The 20,749-nt window shown below is 48.1% G+C and overlaps 1 protein-coding gene across 1 annotated transcript; it reads left to right on the forward strand.

The window, feature by feature from the left end:
- The first annotated feature begins 4,030 nt into the window (after positions 1–4,030).
- Positions 4,031–16,921, forward strand: LEMD2 (LEM domain nuclear envelope protein 2). Its single transcript, XM_084498028.1, has 9 exons — positions 4,031–5,477; positions 6,764–6,804; positions 7,516–7,591; positions 8,864–8,940; positions 9,591–9,670; positions 12,051–12,196; positions 13,231–13,332; positions 13,424–13,526; positions 14,663–16,921. Exons 1-9 carry the CDS (start codon positions 4,061–4,063, stop codon positions 14,811–14,813), a joined length of 2,193 nt encoding a protein of 730 aa, XP_084354154.1. The 5' UTR covers positions 4,031–4,060; the 3' UTR covers positions 14,814–16,921.
- The last annotated feature ends 3,828 nt before the right edge of the window (positions 16,922–20,749 follow it).

A 20,749-nucleotide genomic window follows, 5' to 3' on the forward strand; every position in this document is an offset into this window, starting at 1 on the left:
CTGCACTGTGTTTACACCAGTGTCCAGCAAGGTCAGAGACGAGGCTGTTTGCTTTGAAGGGGCACTCATTACTTCTGAAAGACCTAAATCCTTACCCTAGGCTTAATTTTGCCCTGCTATGGCGGGTGGAAAAAAAACATGGATAGTTTCCACCTGAAGTGCAAGCTGCTTCTTAGATCCCTACAGAAGCTCTACTGCAGGTCGGAGCTGTCTCTCTAGCATCCCTCTTGCCCTGCTCTTTCACTGAGGGGGTTTCCTGGCTCCCCATGCTGTGTAGGAAGGAATGTTACCCAGTGGCAAGCAAAAGTAAATAACTGGCAAAAGTAAATAAGAAAGTGAACGTGAGCCTCTGGGATTTGCTTCCTGGACCATTTCCACGCAGATTGGCGCTGCAGAGACTTCTATAAGGAGATCCACAAACGAGCCTTTACTGGGATGTCTCCCTCTGATCTTCGATTTTGACCCACACAAGCCACTGCTGGGCTGCAGCAGCAAGCTCTGCTTTCACCCCAGTCCTTGGTTGTGCTCTATTCCCAGTTGACCAAGGTATAAATGAGCTGTGGGATGCATGGCAGCTTGTGACAATAACCATATGAACCCTCTCTCTTGTTCTGCAGCAATAACTTTACACCAAAGTGCAAGGGGGCCTTCAGCTTTCGGAATAAAATTCCCTCCAACTTGCAGGCTTGAGTAGTGGGAACAAAGCAGATATTTACCCCAACCACCCTCCCAAACATGACTCCTGCAGTCAGGGATGTATCTGGTTAAGAAGAAAAAGGGGTTCCAAATCGCGGGACACATCTGTATGCACAGTGCCCCCAGCAGGCTGCTTTGGCATGGCTCAGCCAGCAGCGCTGAAGTCCATGCCTGCAAGCAGGTAGGAAGATGTTGCTGCTCCAGAAACCAAACAAGTTCCATGGCAGGATGAACAGCTGGGGGAAGAGAGGCTGGAAAGGAGGAGAATGAGAGAAAAGGATGAAAGTGGCACCCCCTTTCTAACCTAAGCTTGTCAGGCTGAGGACACGACATACGAGGAGGACAAGAAGTGGTGTTCTTGGGTCACACCTGTGCCGCGGCTGTGAGTGACAGGGTGTTAAATCGGCACAGTCGGCTCCCAAGTAAGATTTGACACTTCCCCTAGTGGCATATGCAGGACTGTCACCCAAATACCATGGGATAAGAGGTGGGGGTGGGATGGCGGTTTCTCTGGCAGCCCCTCTGTCAGGGGTGGGCAGTCATCTGCTGACTTGCTTTTTGGGATGCAGCACGCTCCCCTCTTAAGGCACTGTGTAAAGATGGTGCAGATCTATTTCTACCCCTCTGCTTTTACCACTCCTGTCTTGGTGCTTCAGGAGGAGAAGCAGACAGCATGGCACTCCTGCTCTTCCCATTTGATAGCTGAGTCACTGCCAGCTGGCCTAAGACAGCTTCTGGGCTAGCAGGACAGGTGGAGGGTGTCCCGTCCTCACTGTCCCATCTTCCCACAGCCAGCTCAGGATATTTAGAGCCAAGATATTCCCACCGTGGGCTGGGAACTGGCTTTCCTTAGCCAAGGATCTCTGAGCATCACAGCCCATCTGCAGCACTGGCAGGGCTGTGCTCGCCCCGGCAGCCTTTGCTGCTGCCCAGGGCTGTGTGGCTGATGGAGGGGCTGCACAAAACAGAGGGTCCACTGTCAACCTCACCAGCAGCACTGTTGGCAAGATAATGGGAACAAATAGGTGTTTGTACATGGGGCTATGCCCTCTGTCATCTCCAAGAGGCTGTCTTCTCCTGCCTTCTTCTCCATGGTGTCCAGGTACGTCTAGGGAAGGCAGTGATGTTCCCAGGGTCTGGCTTGCTAGGGAAGAAGGAAGAGGGGCAGTGGATTTCTCTCCACAAGGAGACATCTGTTTCTGCTGAGCATTGGTCCTGCCAACCTCCCTTCTGCAAAAGAATCACAACTTTTCCCCAGTCCTCCAACTCTCAAACACCACTTCCATGTTCTCCACTCTGAAGGTCACACAATGCTGGGCCAACTGCTGCAACTTCCCTGACTTCCAGAAGCAAATGAAGATGAAGAGTGGTGCTCTTCTCTGCTCTGCTCCGCTCTCCTCAAGCAAGAGAAATTCACTTAATTCATGAGCTTGTATGAGCTCATGCTTAGATACCAGCATGCATCTGCAAGTCTAGGCAGAGCTTCTCCAAACTGTTTGCAAGCTGTGAGCTTTCAGAAACTGTGTACTAAGAGCATATTCTAATTCTGTATTTACATTAGACACTACTCCAAATTATTAGCTGTCAGTTGTGCTTTCCACTTAGTGAGCAGGGGAGGCTCGGCTTCGCACATTCACACTTCCCATCGGAACGGAGTATGCTCTTTTAATGGGCTCCCTGGCCTCTACTAAGTGTATATTTGTTGTTGCTAACCAGATTAACAAATCTCAGTATCTCTTTGCTGCTTTCTCACATAAATCAGGAAGAGCAAGGCAAGCCTTGTCTGATGCCCTGAATTAGACGAAGGGCACGACAGCAAAGTGAGCATGAAAGGAGGGCGAGAGGAAGCTGAGAGCCTCGCTGACTTGCCTTGTATTTAAGGCATTCATTAAAATCAAAGATGCCCTCACTTGCTGGAATTGTACAAGATGCAACATCTAAGCTGAGGACACAGCGGAGGTTTCTGTGTCCTTCTGTACTCCATCCTCACAGTTGTGAGTGGCAGGCAGCCATGCCAAGGCTCTTCCACAGCCCCTTCCCCACAGGTCCCACTCCTGTGGCACTGCGATGTTTCCACGGCTCTGGTATCATCTGTCGATCACAAAAACGGCGATGTACAGACAGTCTGCAAGCATTCATCACCACTTTTTCATTATCTTTAATTAAATTCTGATATTAAGCCACAGTATTTCAGCCACTTTCATTACTTTCTTTACAGGCGGCAGCAGGAAAAAGCAATTACTGTACATCACTGCTGTGCCAAAATAAATTTTCGAGTTGACATTTGGTTTTGCCTTTTTAGGCTTCAAGTACGTAAGGAACCTCCTTCCCCGGCAAAAATCCCCAGGACCCAGATCCTGATCCTGCCCAAAGCAGTGGCAAAGTGCCAGCCCGCCTGGCAGGTGCCAGTTCAACGACTGTAACTTGGCAGAGAGGAAAGGGATGAGGAAAACATGTGTAGGGGGGTGGCAGGTGGCAGGGAAAGACACTTCTTACTCCATAAATGTCCCTAAAAGTGTCAAAAATTGGTATAGCTTGGTTGGAGCAAGGCGAGAGCTCACCACCCCTACTCGCTCCAGTGCAGTTTGGCTCCCAGGGTGACGGGGCAGTGGCACTGGTTGGCTGGGAACGATAAGGCTGTTTTCATCTTGCTTTCCCCGCTCCTCCCCCTGTCCTCTCTCCTGGGGTGGGCAGCAGCATTCCCTCCCTGAGAAGCAACTTCACTCGACCTGCACAATCTTCTACAAGAAGGATATCAAGGCCCTGCAGCATGTCCAGAGCAGGGCTATGAGGCTGGTGAAGGGCCTGGGACACAAGTCCTGTGAGGAGCGGCTGAGGGCACTGGGGGTGTTTGGGCTGGAGGAGGCTCAGGGCAGAGCTCATGGCTCTCTGCAGCTCCCTGAGAGGTGTGGGGAGCTGGGGGTCGGCCTCTGCTCGCAGATAACCAGGGACAGGAGCAGAGGGAACGGCCTGGAGCTGTGCCAGGGGAGGTTGAGGTGGGCAATGAGGAGCCATTTCTGCTCAGACAGAGCAGGCAGGCATTGGGCGGGTTGCCCATGGAGGTGGGGGAGTCCCCGTCCCTGGGGGGGCTCCAGGAGAGGTTGGGGCTGGTGCTTGGGGACACGGCTCAGTGGGGACAGTGGTGGCAGGGGATAGTTAAACCAGGTGATCTTGGAGGTCTCTCCCAACCTCAATAACTATTCATAGGGCGCCGCCCACGGGGGCCGAGGGACGCCGCCTGAGGCCCCCTCCCGCCCTTCCCAACATGGCCGCCCGGAGGGGGCCGCGAGCCCTCCCCAAGATGGCGGCGGCGCTTCCTCGTCGGCCGAGTCCTTCCGGCGAGGCCCGGAGCCCGGCCGCGGCCATGGCGGAGCTGACGGACGCGGAGCTCCGCAAGGAGCTGGTGGCGCTCGGCTACCGGCCGGGGCCCATCACCGACACCACCCGCAAGGTCTACGTGAAGAAGCTGGGCTGCCTGCGGGCCGAGGTGGCGGCGGCGAAGCGCAGGGGCCGCGGAGCCCCGCCTAGCCCGGCCCGCAGCGCCGGCAGGCCGCAGCAGGCCTCGCCCTCCCGGCCTCGCCTCGGCTTCAGCCCCAGCGGCAGGGAGAAGGAGGAGGAGGAGGAGGATGAGGAGGAGATGGAGGACGAGGAGATGGAGGAGGACGAGGAGGAGGAGAGGGGGCAGCCGCCAGTGTCCCGCAGGGAGGCCTCAGGGAAGGGCGGCAGGCTGGTCTGGGGGGGCGCCCGGTACAGCGGCAGGGCTGAGGGGGGCTCGGCCCGGGGGCTCGGCTCCGGTTACGAGTGGTACCTGGACGAGGACAGGAGCAGGGGGCGCACGGCTCGGCCAGAGCCAGCCCTGGATGGGTTTGGGGGGCTGAGCCCCGTGTCGCCATGGGGCACGTCTGCAGAGAGAGGGGGAGCGCTGAGTGCGGGGTCAGCGCTGGACACCGATGGGTTTCGGGTTTCGGGCTCCTCAGTGTATGGGGGGAGCTCAGTGGAGAGAAGCAGGGGGCTCAGCGAAGTGTCTAGGCCGTCCCTGGATGGGTTTCGGGAGTCGAGCTCCTCATCCCAGTGGAGCACATCTGTGGAGAGGGGTGGGGGGCTCAGCGCCAGGGCTGGACTGAGGACATCCCTGGATGGGGCCGGGGGGCTGAGCTCCGAATCCTCCTGGGGCACATCCACAAGCAGAAGTGGGGGGCTGAGCTCCAAACCCCTTTCCAGCGATGGGAGCGGGTACCTGCCATCTAGGAGCGGTTGGGGTGCGTCGCTAGGACGAGTTACAGGGCAGAGCTCCCCGTCTCTGTCAGAGGCAGCAGGAGATAGGAAGGGTCTGTCCTCCTACAGCTGGTGGAAGCAGGAGAGCGAGGTAGCGCCCAGCACCCACTGGGGATCTGCAGCGGCACGTTCTGGCTTGAGCCACCAGTTTGGGAGAGGGGAAGAGGATTTGCTGTCCAGTGTTCGGAGGAAGGAGGACAGGGAGCCGAAGCCTGGCGGCTGGGCAGGGGGCCTGGCCCGACGGCTCCCCTGGAGCTCTGCGAGCAATGCAGGGCTGGCCTCTGGCAGCCGCTGGGATGCATCGGCAGCAGGACAGGGAATAACGCCCCGCACGAAGCTGCTGCGGACAACCCCCAGGCAGCGGACGGAAGGAAAGGGCAAAGGCCTCGAGTACTACCTCTCCAAGTTCCTTTTCCTTGCCAGCTTTGTGCTGCTGATGATTTTTCTGGGCATCCTCATGGTGAAGATGATTGGGTCAGGCTGGCTTGACAAGGGAGAGGAGAACTGTACGTGCACTGTTTTAATCCAGTTTTTAAACTTTACTTTTCATGATTTCCCTTTATTACTTCTATCACCGTCAGATTTATCATTATCAGTGCCATAACTTGACACCTCTATTTCTGTCCCTATTTCCCTTTCCCCTTGTCCTTGGGAAACCTTGTTAGTGTCATTGAAAGTCAGTCAAGTGTGTGCTTATTTTTTCCCCGCTCAAATGAGTTTGGCCTTCAGTTTTTCAAAACCCCAGGTTTTATGGAGAGCAACGTTCCTGCTAGGAAGTATTTTATGACTGTCCATTGTGTCACATAATGCCCGTGTAACTGCCTGTGGCGTGTTTTAATGTTAGACTCTGCAAAGCACTGACCGCAGAGAAGTACAGAGTTGGAATTGGTACTTCTGTACCTCGAGTGTGGCAGAGCTTCAGTGGGATATGACAACAGGCTTCCCCATTGCCTTGCTTATAGAGCAGAGTTCCCCAGCTAAAGCAAATTGAAATACTGATGCTTTATGGCTTTGAACTGAACGAGGAGTTTTGATTTGGAACTGAAACTGGGCGTACTGCTTGTAGATGTTTGTGCGCTTTGTGTGTGCCAGGATGTGTCCTGGTTCCTCAAAGCCAGAATAAAGCTATCCAATGTCACTGAATTTCTGATGGGCCCTTTAGGATGTTGTTAGGTAATTGCTAAACCAGTGATACTTTAAAGCAAGAAGTCATACAGCACAGCTGAGCACTCTTTTAAGTACACAGGTAGTTAACAGTGCTAGAAGGGAGTGTATGACCAACCCATGGCCAGTCCGTATCCAATTGTCAGGGCAGGAGGCAGCTGTTAAACCAGAGGCCATAAGCTGCAGAACTAACAGCTCCGAGTGAAATAGACCTGCTGCTTCTGCCTTGCAAAGTCTCAGTTTAAATCCTTGTTACTACCGTGATATGTCAGGTGACCGTGGCATACAGCGGGTGGCATTACTAGATTGCAAAAGATCAGTGCAAGTTCTCATCTACTCGCATCTACTTAAACAGGAGCTGTTAAAACACCTGGGCCACAATTTTTACTTTGCAGATGAATGGGGTTCATTGTTTTCACCCTGATACAAAACCACTTCTATTTGTTTTGCTTTCAGCACTGCCTACCAAAGCAGTGCTTTGAATGTGCAAGGTACTGTGCAAAGTAAATTAAGAACAGCAGAATCAGACTTGAAAGTAGAGCCTTTTTTAAAAGACATAATTGCTTTCTTGATCAAAGCTATTGTTTTGCAGCCAGCTAACTTTTATTCCCCTTCTTCTCTCCCGTAGTTAATCTTTTGCATGTGGATTGTGACAAAAGAACAGATGATGTAAGCATATACTTATTTATCTTCAAGTATTGGGGATTGGGGATTCTCACAGAAGAGTAATTATTCTGGGAAGCTTCCACCACTATCAGTATCACTGTAAAATTATTAGTTCTATCTTTTGATTTCATGAGTTGGAATTAATGGGCCAGATTAAATTGGGATTGTATATGAGACTCTGAAAGATAAAAAATTAAATTCCTGATTATGTGAATCAATTTCTTTAATAGTTGTAACAGAAGTAATATTGGTTTACAGACAAAGCCCTACCTGTGTTCAGCTTCAACAATGCAAGACTTAATCCAATTCCCTGAACTTCATTTCAAATTGTTTGTACAGCCTTTTTTTTTTTTTTTTTTTTTATCATAATGCATTATTTTGAGAGAAAAAAAATGTGTTGGATTCAGCATTATGGTTGGTCTCCTGTGGTGTTTGGGGCATGCAGAGTTGATCTGCGGTCTGTCTGAGGGGGTGTCTGTGGTGCAGCCTGGGCAATGAGCTGGGGGAGTCGGTGGCACTTGTACAGGATGTGCAAGCTCACTTTTGACTCAGAAACTGCAGCTCTTTGCTGTAGGCGTGCTTAATTTGAACTAGTGATGCAGAACTGAGCCAAACCCCACTGCTGGTATTTCATTTTGACGTTTTTTAGCTAGTCTGACTGCTGCCCTGTTGCTGCCAGTTTATTCATGTTTGTTACCTGTTTCTGACTTTCAGTTCTGTCAAGCCAAGCACAAGGACATAATAATGAACATACTGCATGAGTTGTATAACTACTTGTCCATACAAGCCGGTGAGTTCCAATTGTCATTATAAAGCACTTGTGAACGTTCAACAAACTGCCTCTCCCAGCTGTCTGGACATTTTTAACCTTAGTTTGAAGAGAGGGGTTTGCAGAACAGTCAGTTCCACTTGAAGAGCTCTGAGAAAGTCAGGTAATAGAAAAATGGAAAAAGATGTGTTTATTTTTAATCTGAACAGTGCTTAGCTAATGCGCTTATATCACTGTGCTCTTGTGGATCAAGTGTTCCTTGCACTTGATGTATTGGGAACTTGAGGTACAAATATTCAGCTTTATGGTTCTTTTCTACAAGTATCTTGAAATTGTCTTCAAGACACTCAGAGCCAGTAAGTGTAAACTTACAGCGTGTTCCTACGAATGGAGTTGAAGCGACTTAAGAAATTTGCCAGTTCTCTGCTGAAGTGTGGTAGCTGACTATGTGAATGCTTCTGTGTTTTCTCGGTCTTGAGTAAGGCAGGTTCACTTGGCTGAGGAGCTAACCCCACGCAGTAGTTAGCCAGTCTCTACCATATATGCGCCAGTCCAATCCATTACTAGTATTTTGTGATGGAGAAGGCTGCTAGAAGTTCAGTGGACAAATAAAACCTTTTTGTTGGTGGTGGTTTTTAGATAATAGTGTTAATCAGCGATGGTGCATAAGTTCCATTTTTCAGATTTCAGACCTCAGCAGGGCTGAATCCTTTAGATAACTGGAATTTCATAGAATTGCTAAAGCTTTTCAAACCAGACTTCGTATTGTGAAATGCCCACCAGTTTTACATAGTCTCTTAGCACATTTGTTTGGTCAGCTTTGTGAAGCACGATGTAGAAACCCAAGTTCCTGGCCAATACTCCTTTGCCTGTGTAGAAGGCAGAGCTGGGCTATAGGCTTCTTAGAAGCATTTTGTGTGTTAATCTGGAACTTCAGCAGTGCAGTCTTTGGTGCTTGATGGAAAGAGCCCCTCTGCAGGGCTTTAGGTCAGAGAGGCAGTTACATGCTCCTCAAAGGGAAGAAATGGCATTTTTTCCCCTCGTTCTGCGCAGAGTAGTTCACACACTGAAACATGAGGTTTGATTGCCCCTTTCCAACCTATATGCAGTGGTTGAGGGTTTTATTAATAGTCATAATCTTATCTGCCTACCATATAAATCCCACCTTGTAATCATTTTGCCCAGAGCTATAGTTGAATTTAAAGGGTAGCATTTATAGACAGTTCAGTGTGCTTCTGAAGTGTTCGAAGGCTTTTTTAAAAAAACATGATTTCTCTTTGACTTTTTTACCAGGTAATTTTGAATGCGGAAACCCTGAGAATCTAAAAAGCAAATGCATTTGGGTTAGTGAAGCAAGGGATCACGTGGTGGTGAGTAGGCTGTGAACAGCTATTGTTATAACGTAGTGCTTAGTCTCTTACAAGGCAATAAATAATAGACACTAAAGCAATTCACCATCTGTTTTACTTCCTCATCCTGTTTTGATTCTTTCCCATATCTCTAGTCTCCCCTTTGGCCAGTCCTGTTCTCAGCAGTTCGTTTGAAAATAATCTTCTCCTACATCTCTGATTCAGCCCCTGTAAATCTAACTTAATGGTTTGTTGTTTCGCCATAGTCATCAGTCTTGTGAAACCAGAAATTTCCCTGGATTGAGGGCTGGGCAGAAGAAAGATTTTTCTATACCCAAAAGTGTCAGAAGACAGACTGCTTTGATCTAGCATTCCATTTCTTTCATGGTAAACTGTCAGTAAGATTATGTTGTATTTAGTGGTTAGTCTTAACAGTCTGGGATAGTGTTATTTTACAGAGTGCTTCATGCATCATCTACCAGAGTCAGAAGATTTTAGTCCAGACCAAGCTTCAGACGTAGTTTTCCTTCCTTCGGTTTGCAGAATTATGATAAGAATTAACCTAGGGACAGACTGTATAGAATAAATTCTCCCCCTACTGTAATAAAATAATGTTATTTGGTATTTTAAATGAATGGAGAACCAATCTTCTTATGGATTCTTCTGTGCAGAATATAACTGGTAGTTCCCCGCAGAAGTTTGAGGCTGCCCTGCACTGGATACTGAACAGTAACAAGGATTTAGGAATATGGTAAGTGGAAACCCACTGTTTCAAAATCTCGTTTCTTGGTGTTGGCTGCTACGTAATTTGACATCCTGTGTGGTGTGCACAAAACGCTTCCATTCCTCATTAGATTTCCAAAGATAATCTGAGATTGGCTTTGTCAGTGTTTGGTAGGCAAGATTCCAAATAAAACGTACGGTCCTGCTGCAGAGATTGGCAACTGCAGACATTCCTTCTGAGCGTGTTTCCCAGCCTGTGTGCTGGGGGACATTGCGTTCACGAACACACTGTTTCGCAGATGAAGTAGAAATCTGAGGGCATGGCTGCTTGTGGCTCTCAACTGCTACGTTGTGCTTACTGCAGGGTTTAGAAGTAATGGTCCTGGTGTCTTGCTCACAGTCTTTTGACTACAGTACTCATGTTAAACATGCCCATGTACCCACTTTTTGCCCAAATAATGCATTCCTTCAGTACTCTTACTGTAGCCAGAGCTTCAGTATTGTGTAGAACTGCATCCTTTGACCAGAGGGATCGGGTTATTTAGGTCAGTGAAACGTTCTCTTCAGTAGGTAACAGCCCACATGCTTTGGGATCCTTTGGAGGAAGTTCTTGTGAGGAAGAGAGGAAATAGATTGTTGAATGGTTGGTATCTTTTCTTTAGTGTCAGTTGTCTTTCTGGCAGAACACACAGTACATGTTAAAAGGAACAAACTGGGACTATGTAGGGGTTGGTCAGTCACCAGTGGGGCTTTATTCTTTTGGGTTTCTTGGCTACCACCCACTTCAGTACATGAGAAATGGCAGAAATACTAGTTTCTTCAGGTGAAAAAACACAACATTCAGGCCATAATCTAATGAAAGACTGTTATCCAGAGTCCACAGACATTATTATCTGCCTCTGGGAAGTGTGGGCTGCCTCCACTGTATGTTACCTCTGAAGTTGAACATTTGTTTGCGTTTTAATATTGCTGAATGTATCTCTGATTAAATGAATTGTAGCATTACAGTAGTAATGCTAGAGCTTATGGGCATAGCTTGTATGAATTGCCACTGCTTTATTTTTTTCCCTAAAAAAATTTCGGTGGCTGCTGCTGTGATTTAATGATCAGACAGTGTCTACTACTTTGATTCCTGGTGCGTGGCAAATTCCCAGGACAGGATATTGCTTTCCTGGTGGCAGGCTCGGATTTGTGGGTGGGCTGGGATCCAGAGTTTTCAAATTTATATTTTCATACGGGAGCAGTGCTTGTGTCAGGAGCCTTGTGGTACGATATATTTCCATTTTTTTTATTTTCATAATTAGCAATTTTGCCGGCTGTTCGCCAAATGGATCCACTTTCATGAAGTCTGCATAGCGTGCAGAACGAGTGTTCAGCATGCTTAAAAACCTGCGGGTGGCATTTTTAGCAAACGCTACGTGAGGTTATTTTTCTAGGTGCTAGTCTGAGAGGCAGAACTGAAAATGAGCTCTGCACTTGGTGATTCTCCTGCATATTTTAAATATTTTCATGGAATTTGGATTGTAAATAAGACAAGGGGTGGGAAACAACTGTGCATCTCCAGCTACTGTAGAATCCAGTAACCAAATACAAGCTGTCAGCAGTTTGTGAGCTGTGCGCTAGTAAATTGAGAAAATGTCTTTGTCTAATAGGTTATTCATTGCAAACCTAGAATGAATTAGTAGCTTAAAAAAATGAAATCCCCTTTAGTCTAATTCCTCTGAATCTGATGGCTCTCACTTGGTTTGCTTGATGCCTGTTGGCTTAGAGTATCTAATAAGGAAACCACATCAGTGTAGATCTGTATATAAAGAAGGGAGTTAAAAGCATATCGGCTAGCGCAGCAGGTGTGGACGAGTGATTTTGCAGGAGGATGTGTTATCGATTTTGCCGTGAATGCTTTCTGAGGGTGTGTCTGTTTCTCACTGCAGATACAGTTGATGTGTTGTCACTTTTCTAGCTAAACTGTTTATGCTCATCTGTACTGAGGAAAACAGCGCAACCTCCATGGACATTTGCAGTCTCCCTCAACTGCTCTCTCTGCAATTGCTGATGAGTGACTCAGTAAACATTTCCATTTCTCTGTGCTGGGAGGTGGGAATCCAATTTAAAGTTTAATCTTCTACACGCTGAGAGGTGCTGTCAAAGAGTCTGCAGAGGGAGACTTCAGTTTACCAGTGGGAGTTCCAGCCCTGCTGCCTTTTCTAAAGCCATATCCATTCCTTGCTAAGCAGCCAGTCCCAAAATGTTCTGGAAAAGAGAAGTTGCAAGGATGTTGGTGTATTTTCTTTGTGGTGTATAGAACGAGTTACTGCATCTGCAGTCTGTTTGTTCTCCCTCTCTTGATTAAAGACTGCAGTTGGAGTGTGTTCTCTCTTCACTGAAGATTTTCTGCCTCTTCCCATCAGGTTGAGAGGCACAGACCTTTCTGAACCAGTTACCAAGGTGGAGCAAGTGGTCTGTCTCGAATCCGCCCATCCTCAGATGGGTCTTGGCTGCCGTTTCCGTCGGGCAGTGGTCACTGCCATCATGAACCTTTTCCTGTTTTTCTGGAGTAAGTTGTCAGTGTTTCTAATCAGCTTTTCCCCTTGCTGGCTGTAGAGATGAACACGCATGTGCTCACACATTTTTACAGCTGTATGAAATTACTAACAGAGGTGAAATAAATCTGCTGATGAGTTAATTTCTAATTAACCTTTGTTCTGGCAATAGAGAGAGACCTGTGGACCTGCTCTTGTGCTGTGAGTGCTTAACACTTACTTTAAATCAGCAAGCTGATTAGCTCTCTGAGTATTCCTCAAGTACCCATTACTGTGGTCTGCAAAATAAGTACGTTAACCTACCTGAAAGGTTCATTTTTTCTTTTTCTTTGTGCACAAGGCTACAAAGTCTTCTGGACTCTTTAGTAATGACTTGTAGCATTCCAGTGTTACAGGTTTTATTGGAATAGTCTGTCATGCCCCAGCTGAGACAGAAGTCTTACTGAGCAAGGTGATAACGAGAGATGAGTGTTGAATAGTTGATAATCTAGCCAGACAAGGTGGGGGTGAAAGGGGATAGTTATGTTTATTGTAGAGACTGAGATGCTAAAGTTAGCTCATGTTGTAACAGGGACATTTGTCAATGCTAAACCTTCACTATAGATCTGAATTTCAGGCTGGCACTGGAGCCCCAGGCTTTATCTCCTTATCAAGAAGCTATCTTCAGAGCAGTGGAGCTTGACAGTCTTCCTAAGTGATTATTGTGGGGGAGGCCTCTAGCAAGGAGAGAGCTCTGGGATTTAGACAATTACAGCCCTGTGGTCATGCTGAGGTTTCTAGTAGGGGAGAAAAAGTCTGTGATGAGGCCTTCTGACCACCTCCCACATGCACGCATGTTCTGCTGCTGCAGGTGTTGTCAGTACCAACAGTTTTGTGGGGTGCAGCTGCCGTGGTGAACAAAATGAAATGCTTGGATTCAGTTCCAAGCAGGCCTGAGTAGCTGGCAGGAAGAATGCTGCTTCCAGGGAGGTGTCAAAAATAAAACTGCTAGCATTGGGCACATACACAGATGTCAGTATTGAATTCTATTTCTTTTCTATTCTTCTAGGTCTGGTAACTCTTTGGGGAATCCTGATCTTCCTTAGGTACCGCTGGCGGAAGATGGAGGAAGAGGAGCAAGCCATGTATGAGATGGTGAAGAAGATCATAGGTAGAATCCAGTAGCTTTCTAAACCCAGGTAGCACTGTTCTCCTCTCTGCAGCATTGAGGTCTCTCATTGTTTTGTCCTCCTGCCTTCTAGCCGTTGTCCAGGACCATTACAAGGAATGGGAACGTAACTTGGAGCGTTACCCCTATGTCGGCATCCTCCACGTTCGGGACAGCCTCATCCCTCCTCAGAGCAGGTGAGCTGAACTTTGTTCTTTAAGGAGCGTTGTCAGCATGATGTTATTCACCTCAGCTCAAAACTACAGTTCCTGGCTAAGAGACCATGAGCAGACAATTGCTGGGAAGCTGGACTGCAAGAAGTCTGTCTGGCCTTTCACTTCATAAAGGATTTTGACATAACTCAGGCTTTGTCTCAACCTGCTGCAGATTAATGTGACAGTCCAGAGGCTGATATTTTGTGCAGTCACACGGTTTTATTGTCGTTATTCTGTTACACAGTAAGTGGATTTTGCTTTTTCTGGGCATGGTGCATCTTATTTTCTCTTCTTCATCCGATCTGTGTTAGGGTGCTCTCCTTTTTCTGAGCCGTTGTATCTTGTTCTGCAGAAGGTGCTGCACTTCTTAGGGCAAAACTTTACATGAATTGAATAGGGTATTGGGAGGCTCTTCTGAAGTGGTTGGTTTTGATGGTGGTTTTGATAGGTGATTTTGATGCCTTTTTGAAAAGGAAGCGTGGTCAAGGTGGTGGTGAGGCCAGAGGGCTGCAGCCTGGCTCTTGGTGGTTTACATGCCACTTATTTCATCTTTGCAGGATTTTTTTTTTCCTTCTGGCTAAATGGCGCTGCTTTGTTTGCCTGACAGCACAGAATGCTGTGTGCGCTGCAGTCTTAAATGCTCTCCCTCTGTATTAGTCACAATACAACCAGTAGGAAAAGGAGTTATTTCAGCTGGTTTTAATTGATCTCTGTGTATGTGGTGCCCAGAATTACTAGAAAACTGATTCAAAACTGGAGTGAACTCCAATTTGCTCTCCTTGGTCTGAGAGATCTCTGCAGGAGAGAGATCAAGGGGGTGGCGGCAGCTTGCAGATCGAGTGCCTCTGCAACGTGAAGCGGGCTGGAAATCCAGGGCAGTCATCAATTGCTTGTGCTGCCAGAGGGTCTCATCTTCCCCACTGGCAGGACTCGTGTGTTCATGTCCTGAGCTGAAATCACCTCTAAACTAGAATTCTGGTTTAACCTCCTTTGCTGTCTGCAAAGGGAACAGGAGGAAGCCAGCCCTAGCTTGATCAGCAGCCACAATGGCTGTGAGCAGGAAAGCACAATAAAGATACAATTCTAATTTATTTTCTTTTTGTCGCTGTTTCTTGCAGAAAAAAAATGAAGCGGGTCTGGAACAGAGCTGTGGAGTTTCTGGCTTCAAATGAGTCACGGATTCAGACAGAGTCACACAGGGTAGCAGGAGAGGATATGCTAGTATGGAGATGGACTCAGCCTTCGTACGTCTCAGATTCAGAACACTAAAGAGGAGCAGAAGTTGAGCAACTGTTGATATGTTCCTCTGCAAGGGGGCAGTCCCTTCTCTGGTGGTGGGAAAGAGCAGGTCACGGTCCTACTCTCCTTGGGTTGGGGATTGCACGTATCTGTTTGCTCTTCTTTCTGAAAATCTTCACACGCAAAAATTCAGGGCAATAATGTTGGCTCGGAAAGAATATGGGCTTGAGCTGGTGGGAAGCTAGAATCACACCAAAGCCTTCCAGCAGATATCTGGCTTCTGTAGGCAAGCATGCCTAAAACAATTTTTTAAAAAGAACAAATTTTTATACTTGATATCAAGAGACTTAGGATCTCTCTGACAATGGTTAGGTTTTTAAAATTTGACCTCAATTTTGCAAAAGCCAATTGGTGGCAACATCCATCAAGGAATGTGTTTAAAGGAGATTAACATTTCCCATGGAAACATTAGGGTGGCAGTAAAGATACATTTTGTTAGAATTTGATTTTATCAGTACAAAGGTAGTGATGAAAGCACTTGCTGCTTCCTTAAAGGGAGAATGTTTGTGTCCACTTCACCCTTCAAAAATGGGGAAAATGAGTAATAAAAAAAATCAGGTGGAGGTCGTCGTAGAGGGAGGGCAGTTTGATGTGCCTTGATGGTTTGGGCTGGGCTGGGGAGGGAGGGATGGAGGAGCGTTTGTGATCCTGCTTCACTTTTTAAGTCTGCAATCTCTGTGCTTTATGTTTTCTGGGGGGTGGGGGGAATTTGGGTGGAAAGCAAAGAATATAGGAAGCATCAGAAAGCGCTTTCTTGTGGCTACAGCCAAAGGGACTGCTTTGTGGGCTATTGAAGAGCAGCTTTGGAAAGTTTATTAGGGCTGAATGTACATGTTTATCCTGGGCAGCTGCAATGTGTGTGCTGTGTGTCAGAGCAGAGCTATTACAATGCTTGGAGTGTCAGTGCAGGGGTTGCCAAGTCAATGTTCCTGCAGCCTCGCGACCGGTACAAGGAGCAGCGATCAATCCTCTGTGCATGCTGCAGGCATTGTCTTTTGTATCTGCCATAATTTAATTACTTAAGTTTGGTTTTATATCCAGCAAAGGACTGTTTTTTGTTTTTGTGTTTTGTTTTTTTTTGTGTGTGTGTGTTTATTTTTTTTTTCTTCCAAAGAAAACAGCTCCAGTGCATGGCAGCTTAGACTGGGCAGAGATACTGTTAATCTACTTTTCCCAGTGCTATAAAACTGCTGTCCAGGTCACCACTGAGACAGCAGGGACCAAATTCATTTCTGGCATACGCTGGTAAAACCTGCAGAGAGAAGCCAGCAGATATTTGAACCCATGTAACCAGCAGATGTTTTTAATCTTACCATTCTGGGTACCATGTGAATGTTTGCGTTCATCTCTGATGCTGGATGGGTGGAGAGCTTCCTCTCCATGCTCTGGGCTGGCAGGTAAGCTTAGGATGGCTGTCAGAGCTCTCCTGCCTGGTTTACAGGTTGGGGATGCCACGTGGAAGGCTGGTTCCTCATGCCAGTCCCTGCTCACCTCCCTGTATGAAGTCTGCACCTCTTCCCCCCGCTGCTGGTTTTGGTGGGGTGTTGCACTGTGCATCCTGCAGGCTGCAGCGGAAGGAAGGCAGAGACTCCTTGCATGCCTCCTGCTAGACATCAGCCAAAATGGGTGGAGAGAGGAACAAAACACAGGAGGTCTTGTGCATTACGTGGGAGGTGTCTTGAACAGAGTTGATTCTTATCCCTGTATTTCGGTTTTGGTTGCAAAGGTAGGGTGTTTGACCAAAAGAGGAGAATCGACAGCTGTCTTCAAGGCATTAACCACTAAACAGGGAATAAAGCGAAGGCAGCCTTGATTCTTCTGAAATGTTGTAACGAGATCTTCACTGCTGTCATCTTTCCAAACACCAGTGCCTACATTCTTAAGCCTTTTTTAATGTTTGCAGGTTTTGGGTTAACTTTTTTTAACCGTCCAAACCCGGAGTGAAAGGTTAAGCATTGCAGTCATGTTTTTGTATTACAATTGTTTTTGTAGAATAAATTTAACTGGCTTGGTGCTGTTTATTACACGTTCAATTTAGCTTTGTAAGCCAATATATAAAATAAATTTATTACAAATGATTTGTTACCTTTATTATTTTTTATTTTTTTTTGAGGAGTCACAGTTTGTTCCAAATGCTTCTGCTCATATAGATCAAGTAGTTCCTGCTCTGGAGAGCTGACAGTTTCTAAGTATAACACTGAAGATGGTATGGGGATTGCGTGACAGCCTAATGAGACAATGTGGATCCTTGTGACGCTCGGTGATCTCAGCGCAATTGCCCAGGAGTATCAAATGTTTGGTTGCAAATTAAATCCGTGTTTTGGGAATAGTTGGCATTAAGTAGGGGTGAGGATGAAAGGCAGTTGTCTTGTTTAGTTGCGTTTTGAAGAGAGTGACAGCTTTGGGTGTTGTGGAACCGTAAATATTAGTTCAGCTTAATCGCTATTCCTGCGGTCCGCTGTAAAGCATTTACTCAAAGCGGGGAATGGGACGGAACAGTCAGTCTGCGGTGGCTGAGGGTGCCTCGAGTTTCTTACGTTTTGCCATTGTTCTCTCAAAGGCAGATCCCTCGTGCAGTGGGTGTGACAACAGCTTCTGCACCAAGTCTTGATTCTGCTCCAAGCTGCTGCTGATCCTGTGTGCTGGGACCTCCTTAGGCCGTGGTTAGCTTGCCTTTTTTGGGGGACATGGTGTGAAATGCCAGGTGACGGTGCAGGAAGATTTGGGAGGTGGTGAGGGCATGGGGTACAGTGCTGGAGTGGGACAACGACCCTGCCCTTGCTCCTGGGCTGTTGTCTGTCACCAGGCACCACACTTCCTCCTGGTGTCCCATGGGTTAATGCTCTCTAAGCAAGTCTATTGCAAGGCACTATAAAAGGGAAGATATTTCTATCAAGAATGAAGGCAAAAAGTCATTTTAGACTATTTACCAGATACCCGAGGTTTCCAAGGTTGCAAAGTGAGTAGAAGACACACAGACAAATCTTGCATGAATGCTGGCAAGTCCTTGGGAAGTTGTCCTTGGGATCTGTTTGCCTGAGCATTTTCAATTCCTGTCTCACCTGAGTGTCAGTGACTCAGAGCATGTACACCACGAGCTTTAACTTCTCCAGAGTCTACTCGTGAGACAGTGACAGTAGTCCGTGAGTCATCATTGTGTAACTTCAGTGGACGGGGTTGACTCACTGGTGTTTGGTTAGAGCAATATTTAATTACTCTCATAATGTAGGTCTGGATTATAAAGGGGCAGGTTTCCACCAGCAGGAGAGGTGACTGGATCTGTGGCTCCTGCGGAAGTCGATGGGAGCCAGCTGCCTCCTCTCCGGAGCTGGGTTGTTGCTAAGGTATGGGAACAAAAGGGAATGTGAGGCTAAATCTCTCCTCTGAACCTGCATTCCTGTTTAGATGCTTTCACCCAGTCTACGTTGCTAAGTTACAGCTGCAATATATTCAAGGTTAGGAAAGAGTCTTCAGTTTGGTGTAATTACATGTGCCAGAGGATGTTTGCTTTGAAGCAAGTTGCCAGGATGTTTTCCGTGATAGTCTTCCCCCTTTCATTTGCAATTTTGAGAGCACAGAAGACCGGTTTGATGCCGCTCTTGCTGCCATGCTCCTGCGTGTTCTGTACAGGCTGCATTGATGGTTTCTACGGTACTAGCAGCTTTCCCAGAATCCCAGCTCCATTCAGAGAAGAGGGAGCTCATCTCCCTTCCCTGCTCATTGCTCTGCTAACACCGTGCATTCACCCAACCTGAGCTGCTAACATCCCCCTCCCACTTTCTTGCAAAGTATTAAGTTTCTATAAATAAACTCTCAAACAGTGGGCTGATAAAGCCATCGCATCCCCTCACTGTCAGAAAGGAAAATATGTACCAACAAGGAATCTAAAATAAAATTTGCCCTTTATCTTTTCATTTCCTGCTTCCATTTAAAGCCTTTCACATTAAATGTTTTGTCTCCTGCTGACATGACAGCTGATGCTGTGCCTTATTTATGGGATGCAGAGTCGGGGCACCACGCCAGTTCTCCTGGAAAGATCAACGTGAACCAGAGAAGAAAAAAGCACAGACAGGGAGCCCTGCCCAAGGTGCCTCCTGCCAGCGCTGCCCTGTCTGAAGCAATGTCTACTCAATGCCTTCTCCAGGATTTCCAATGTGATTTTGTTCAACCTTTAAAACAAGGGCTCTTGAACTTGGGACAGGTGCCGCCAGGTAGGTGTTTCCAAAAGCTTTTGGATACGTTAAGGCACCAAATCTCCCTGCAGCAGAGTAAGGTGCAGTCAGACAGAGCCAGGTCTCTGCCCTGCCTGGCCACCGCCGTCAGTTTGCAAAGACAGGAGTTATTTTTGTGTGAGCACTTCTGCGCTGAGGGAGGCTGGTAAGGTCTGACCCAAAGCCCACGGGTGTCTTTGATTCGGGTCTCCAAGGTGAGACCCCAAAACGTTGTGGAAGCCTTGTTTGAGTCCCAGCTGGTCTATGGGGCTGGATTTTTGCACCCTGGTAGCCCCTGGGCTCCTCCATCCCCTACTCCAGGCAGAACAGCAGATCCTGAGGGCAGGAGCCTCCATGACCTGCCCTCTGATGGAGGAAAGCACCTGCCCTGTTTTTGTTGACAGAGACTTCCCTTAAGGCTGGGTTCAGGCTGTTTACTTCTCCACTCCAAAACATCTCCCTGTGTCCAAACAGCAACAGCAGAGGAAAACATGCTGAGGGTGGCCAGGAGCTGCTGGCCACCAGTTGCGAGCAAGGCTCGCAGGGTGCAGCTGAGCAGCTTGCACGTAAAACAGCTCAAAAACAGTTCAGGGGGGGTTCCCACACACTGTGCTCCCCCTGGAGCTCCTGGTTTGCTCGCAGAGGTGGCACCAGCAGCCAGGGCACCTCGAGGTGCCCTGCATTTGCCAGCCAGCAGCTGAAGCTCCAGCAAGGTCCTGGCCAAGCTGTGTCAGGATGAGGCCTGGCTTTGGTGCAGAGGGTACCAAGAACCCAGGGATCCTGAGTCTCCCGTGCTGGCTTGTTTGAAGCTTGGCCTCCCCTAATAACGGCATTCCCTCCCTGTTGCAGTCCCTGCCCGAGCTGGCAGTGGGTTGGATTCGGGACCAACGTCTCCATCAGACGGAGGCTGCAGCCTTCAAGCTGGCCAAGGGTAATAATATCTCCGTGCCCGTAATTAGTTCCTAATTAGCATAGTTTTAATATGAGACGGGCTTGCTCTCCCCTTAGAGCGCTCTGCTTTTTACAAGAGGCTGAGTAATTGGCTCTGCGGCTCTGCGGCCGCTCGGCAGCGGCAATCAGCCCGGCTGCTGGCGGGGGCAGCGCGCGGGGGGCCGCGGCCCCGAGCCGCTCGCGGGCTCCAGCTCGGCGTCCTCCGTGCGCTTGTTTTTACCAGAGCGAGAGCTGCCGAGGTCTTGTCTCCCGGCCCAGCGGTGCGCCTGACATAAAAATGAGATTGAAGCAATTAACGCAGGCATTAAAAATGCATATGATAGCAGGGCGGGCTTCTGCGAGGGGGAAAGGGGCTGCTGGAGACGTGCTGGGCACCGCAGGGCAATTCGGGGTGCTCGGTCCTGCCTCTCGCTGAGCTGGGGAGTGTTGCCCAGGGGTCTCCCCTCCTCCTGCCAGCTTAATAATGATCAGATTTAAAACCACACGCGAGATTGCATCCTTTAAGAGGGCTGTGGCTGGAGAGATGCTCCAGAGCCGAGCCCACGGGCAGCGTGTCCCCAAATGTGTGTAGGGACCACGGGGCTCCTTGGGAGCTTCCTGGTGCTGTTGCAGCTGGATGATCGTCGTGTTTCAGTCCCTACTCCCTGATTTATCGGGTGCTGCTGAGATGCCTCCTGGTTTCCTTACAGATGGTGACTTGTGAAGGTCTCTCAGAGGCTGTGGCCCCCCATCCAGTGAGCTGTT

The sequence above is a fragment of the Aythya ferina genome, assembly GCF_964211825.1.
Source record: "Aythya ferina genome assembly, chromosome: 25".
NCBI classification, from domain to species: domain Eukaryota; kingdom Metazoa; phylum Chordata; class Aves; order Anseriformes; family Anatidae; genus Aythya; species Aythya ferina.

Coding starts and splice junctions, on each gene's coding strand:
- LEMD2 (XM_084498028.1), top strand. CDS start 4,061: ATGGCGGAGCTGACGGACGCGGAGCTCCGCAAGGAGCTGGTGGCGCTC. Junction 5,478..6,763: donor TGACAAGGGAGAGGAGAACT/GTACGTGCACTG, acceptor TCTCTCCCGTAG/TTAATCTTTTGCATGTGGAT. Junction 13,333..13,423: donor GATGGTGAAGAAGATCATAG/GTAGAATCCAGT, acceptor CCTGCCTTCTAG/CCGTTGTCCAGGACCATTAC.